General features: G+C 38.4%; 1 protein-coding gene across 1 annotated transcript in view; it reads right to left on the bottom strand.

Annotated features, from left to right (window-relative positions):
* Nucleotides 1-335: 335 nt before the first annotated feature.
* cd82a (CD82 molecule a) overlaps nt 336-6,000 on the bottom strand; it is a 29,744-nt gene continuing 24,079 nt past the window's right edge. Inside the window, exons 8-9 of the mRNA XM_036586537.1 lie at nt 4,096-4,179; nt 336-1,808 (exon numbers count right to left, since the gene is read on the bottom strand). Of these exons, the coding sequence (XP_036442430.1) occupies nt 1,731-1,808; nt 4,096-4,179 (162 nt within the window). The 3' untranslated portion in view covers nt 336-1,730. The remainder of the gene's footprint in view (nt 1,809-4,095; nt 4,180-6,000) is intronic.

The following is a 6,000-nucleotide window of genomic DNA, read 5'->3' as shown; positions in this document are numbered from 1 at the left end:
CAGTGACACCTTTGGGAGCAGCTTTTGTTAGGAGGACACAGCTGTAACTCCTTGGTCTAAATAACAGAAGGGTGGAAGTGTTAAAGTGGCAGTACGTGCACAAAGTTAAGAAGCAGGCAAATTGAATACTGATAGATTTGATACGATACTTACTGTTGGAGGCTTTTGTGTAATTTGCTGTTGAACATGTTTCCTGCTTTTTTTCTGACACTGAAAACCGAGTAACATGTACTTACTGTCCATTTTGCCTGGAAACTGAATAAAGAAAAAAAGGGTGGTCTCTGACTTTTGCACAGTACTGTACATAACTGTAAATGAAAGACGACGACAACAAATTGGGTGAGTTCACTTTATTGTAACAGAGAGAACTTAACAGAGGTACGTGGTACTGTTTCATAATTACTTGGCCAAGTATGTGTTCCAAGTATACAAAAAGGTTTAAACACAAAGACATTTTTCCTCGTACCATAAAAAGGAAGAATTATTTTCATGATCAAAATCAAAATGATTCACTTTCAGGACAATTTCTGCTCCATTTTTCCCTTCCAAACAAAACAAAACACGTGTCCTGACCACAGTCTCAGATCCATTTTCTTTCCTCAAATATACAAAGATTACAAATCTCTGATCGAGAAGAACTAGAAGAACTGAAACAATATAAGACTTAAACAGGAGATCTTTTAAAGTATGCTTATTTTTTCCTGAAGGGAACGGCACACAGAGTGCATCTATAGGGATCACAGTCGAGTTACAAAGTAAAGAGATCAACCATGAAGGTTCTACTTTAACAGAACACATCAAAAGGAATCACAAGCAAGCAGTTCAGCAAAAAGCAGTGTTTGGAGAAAGCAGTCAGATTAGAAGTGAAGCGAGAAAATCAGGCCTGCAGTCAGCTTGGGGGGGGGGCATATGGCAGAATTTGGTTTATCAATAACTTTCATGTTATATTTTTCTTTAAAAAGCCAAAAATCTAAGAAACTTAAAAAGTTAAAAATATGCCCTCTGTACATAAAAAACTATAACTGTAAAGGAAACAACTTAGAGCGGAAAGTCTCTTACAACCTTAAAAGTGACATGCTAATTAATGCTAAAAGTATATACAAACGAATAAAAAAACAACAACCAAAAACAACACTGATGTACAGATTTAAAAAAAGAACCGTCATGCAATAGATGTTAGCTTTGAGTCTGACTGCTGTAAATAATGAACACCAAAAGCACGCTGAACAGCCTCAGCATGAAGACCAGCAGTGTGGTTTAAAGAGATTATGGAGTGGCTGTAGAACCAGTCATAAGCCTTCCGTTCCTTCATGTGGGCAGGTCCTATGCGCCACCATCCTGGCTCTGCGTCACAATGTTTCTGACAGCACCTCAGAAATGGCACTGAATACACAGACCTTATACCTACAGACGTTTCTTAAGACTCTAAACCGGAAAGCGTACATTCTACCTAACTGCTGAATGCTAAAATGCCATATTCGAGAAATCTGCAGGCTTAGTGGTGGGTTTAAATTACTTTTCAGATGAGCCACTATTGTGTAGGACCAAAAAAAATAGAGAATTTTCACTATCCAAGTGATAGCTTTCCATAAACTTCTAATCCAGAATAAAGCTCACTTTTTTGGGTGCATTTAATGTGGGACTTCTTCTGGGCAAGTAAACTATAAAGAGAATCAATATACTGTATGTACGAGAGTTTGTGAGCATGTGCATGTGTGTTTTTATCTCCCTCAATACTTTGGCACTTTGGTGTAGTCTTCTTGGTGTACACTCTTACAAAGGCCCATGGACAGGATCATGCCAAGAAGCTGTGGGAGGAACATTAGTTAGTCATTAGTCAGTGTGCTGAGCTGAGGCTGGAAATTTGGCAAACGGATGGAGCGATTTTCCACTCCAAAAAAGAATGCTGCTGCATTACATTTGACACAGCGTGAAGTGACAGTAAAATTATAGAGGTATATAAACCAAATCTGGAATAACATTATGACCACCTCCTTGTTTCTATGCTCATTGTCCATTTTATCAGCTCCACTTACTATATAGGTGCACTTTGTAGTTCTACAGTTACAGACTGTAGTCCATCTGTTTCTCTGATACTTTGTTAGCCCCCTTTTACCCTGTTCTTCAGTGGTCAGGACCCCCATGGACCCTCACAGAGCAGGTACTATTTGGGTGGTGGATCATTCTCAGCACTGCAGTAACACTTATGTGGTGGTGGTGTGTTAGTGTGTGTTGCGCTGGTCTGAGTGGATCAGACACAGCAGTGCTGCTGGAGTTTTTAAACACTGTGTCCACTCACTGTCCACTCTATTAGACACTCCTACCTTGTCAGTCCACCTTGTAGATGTAAAGTCAGAGACGATAGCTCATCTGCTGCTGCAGTTTGTGTTGGTCATCCTCTAGTCCTTCATCAGTGGTCACAGGACGCTGCCCACAGAACGCTGTTGTCTGGATATTTTTGGTTGGTGGACCATTCTCAGTCCAGCAGTGACACTGAGGTGTTTAAAAACGCCAGCAGCACTGCTGTGTCTGATCCACTCAGACCAGCACAACAAACACTAACACACCACCACCACGTCAGTGTTACTGCAGTGCTGAGAATGACCCACCACCCAAATAGTACCTGCTCTGTGAGGGTCCATGGGGGTCCTGACCACTGAAGAACAGGGTAAAAGGGGGCTAACAAAGTATCAGAGAAACAGATGGACTACAGTCTGTAACTGTAGAACTACAAAGTGCACCTATATAGTAAGTGGAGCTGATAAAATGGACAATGAGCGTAGAAACAAGGAGGTGGTCATGATGTTATGCCTGATCGGTGTATATGAACATACAGTGCCCTCCAAATATTGGTACCCCTGGTAAACATCAGCAAAACAGGCCAGACTTTAAGATTGGAAAATACCTAAATCTTAATAGTAAATAAATATTTTTCTCTAATTTCTGTGTACCACAATTGTTGGCACCCCTTCATTTAGTACTTCGTACAGCCTCCCTTTGCAAAGACAGCTCTGAGTTTTCTCCTATAATGCTTAATGAGACTGAATAAACTCATGGCAAAATATCTGAGACTATTCCTACATACAGAACCTCTCAAGATCCTTCATACTCTGAGGTCCACACTGTGGACTCTACTCTTCAGCTCATCCCACAAGTTTTCTATGGGGTTTAGCTCAGGGGATTGGGGTGACCATGGGAAAACCTTACTTCTGTGGTCAGTGAACCATTTTTGTGTAGATTTTGAGGCGTGCTTTGGATCATTGTCCTGCAGGAAGATCCAAACTATGGCCCAGTAAATGATGAAGCCTGATCTCATGTATGTGAATAAGTTCAGGTCCTTTAGAATAAAAAACAGCCCCCAGTATCACAGATCCACCACCATCCTTAACAGTGTGGATGAGGTACTTTTCTGCATGGCTGAAACAACCTCTGGTGTTTGATTGTGGTTTGGGAGACGTTCTGACCACAAGACCTAACTAATGTCTGTAATTCTCCCATCTGCGATCCTTGGAGATTCTTTGCCCACTAAAACCATCCTTCTCACTGTGCGTGGGGTCAGTATAGACATGCGTCCTCTTCCCAGCAGATTCTTAGCATTTCCAGTTGATTTAAACTTTTTAATTATTGACCTGATAGTGGAAATGGACATTTGGAACGTTAAGCTATTTTCCTATAGCCATTTCTTCATTTATGCAGCTCAACAACTGTTTGTCACACATCACTGCTGTATCCTCTGGTCGTTCTCATAACAGTGGATGACTGAGGGAATTTGGCCTGTGTTTCATCTCATATATATTCCTCAGTGAAACAGGAAGTCATAGCTGACCATTTGAGAGTTCATAATTGCCCAGGCGAATTTTAAAATATAAAATATGGAATATACTTTAGTTAGATTTCACTGCTAAGAATTTCTAGGGATGCCAACAATATCATCATTATACCTTTAATAAAAGTTAGATTTTTGCTAATATTTTGAATGAAACATCAAAAGCATAAGTGATTAAGAATATTTTTACAGCTCTTTTTGCTCATGATTACCAGCAGTGTCAATATTTGTGGAGGGCACTGTAGGTTAGAAGAAGGGACATGGAATACCTCAATAACAGCCACCCCAAGGCAGATTCCTAGAATGACTCCGTAGTTTGTGAAGAGCCAGCTCTCCACACTGGACATGCAGCCCTAAAGGGGTAACAGAGAAGAGACACACTTCCATTAAATACAAGGCCCCAGACTAGATACAGCACCTATTCTAATTAATCCAGCACCTCATTCATGTTAAATTCACTCACATGATGACCTGCATCAAGAAAAATCACACATTTTCTACAAAAACCTTAATATATTTTCTACTGAAATTAGTTCAAACTGTGGTCCCACAGTAAACACTATAAAAAATTAAGTGTTCAGACCTTTACAGATATTTACATACGTCTATTTAAAACTAAATATATTCAAAATCATCATTTGTTGGGTAATTTCTATTGGGAAGTACCTATTTCAAACACTAATCCCTGAATTTCAACTTGTAAAAATAATTAACATTTTTTTTCATTTTTATTTCTATATTTTTTTTAGTTTGTTGTTTCCTAAAATGTCTTTTTGATTTATTTTAAAGTTGAAATTTTTAATTTCATCATGAGTTTATTAAAACCTTCTTAAAAAATGTGCCATGTTTTCATGTCATGACTGAAAGACAGAGTTTTAGTCCACAGGTGGAGCCTTATTTTAGCCACACCTCTGCATTTTAGAGCAAGAAGTAAGACTGTTTCCTTGTCCCTCATGGTCACATGGTGAGCAGTTAGATCTATCAGTTTTGACTGAAAATCAGTGTGTGACAAAGAAAACACACATTCTTTGCTGTGCTTGTTAGTCATATATTTGGTACAGGTTTGGTAGTGACAAAGTGGACTGTTCAATCATTTGTTATAATAAAACGTGCACTTTTCTATCTCTCCAAAGGTGTCACTGGTGTTACTGATCCTTTTTTTCATGAATAATGCATTTTACAGATTGGCTGCTACAGAGCATCAAACCACATGTTGTCAACCATGGAATATCCACTAAAATATGGAATATTCTATTTTTTCACAATTACCTCAGAATAAAGTCGGTCACACCAGTGTCTTCAGCTAAAAGCTTCATATAAAATCATGAGCTAAATGAGAAAATCTCTGATAACTGACAGACACAATGGACTCACCATGTGCTTTTCTTCATAGATCCTCAGAAAACAGGTAAAAGGAAGTCAAGTGATGTCATCAGTGTCACTTTTATTTCAAAAAAAGATTTTCTGTTACGCAGTAACACCAGTGACACGACTCCTGGGGACCACAACTCTCATTATATATTTTCTAATATTTATTTGGCATTTGTTTTCTTTATGTCATTTAAATAATATATTTCATAGTCATGTAGATTATTGTAGTTAAAATTGCAGAAAAACCTGCAAATATGGCCTCAGCCTTTACACATGACAATAAGGATGAGCACTTCTGTGGTGCTTGGAATTCTAGATAATTAAACTAGATTTAAAACTAATACTGCTAAATTGAGGCTCAAGAAGATGTAATTGTTAAAATAACTTTGTATTTTTCAATATAAATAAATTGTAACCCTAACATGTTTCTCAAATGTAATATATCTGTAAACGATAAGGACACAAAAATGGACGTTTCCATAGAATGACTGTATAGGGTCACTCAAAGCAAAAATATTTTAGACTAAAGTCCAAGTCAGGTTAAAGTCTGAAATGTGTTCAAACTCTGACTTTGATTCTGTAGAAAAGTCCATATACATCATAACAGAATGACAGCACGTTAACTAAATGCAGCGCGCTGAGCCACATCCTAACAACAGCAGGAACTTACTTTCACTTTAAGCGTCTGTTTGGACACGTGGTGAGAGAAACGATAATAAAACAACACCCACTGTTTATCACTCACTAATGTGCCACTACTGCTGTTACTGTTTACCCCTCAAAGAACTCAGTAACGCTGAGCT

Source organism: Colossoma macropomum, unplaced genomic scaffold, assembly GCF_904425465.1.
Source record: "Colossoma macropomum unplaced genomic scaffold, Colossoma_macropomum, whole genome shotgun sequence".
In the NCBI taxonomy this organism is placed as follows: Eukaryota; Metazoa; Chordata; class Actinopteri; order Characiformes; family Serrasalmidae; genus Colossoma; species Colossoma macropomum.
This window is presented reverse-complemented; position numbering and strand designations above follow the sequence as displayed.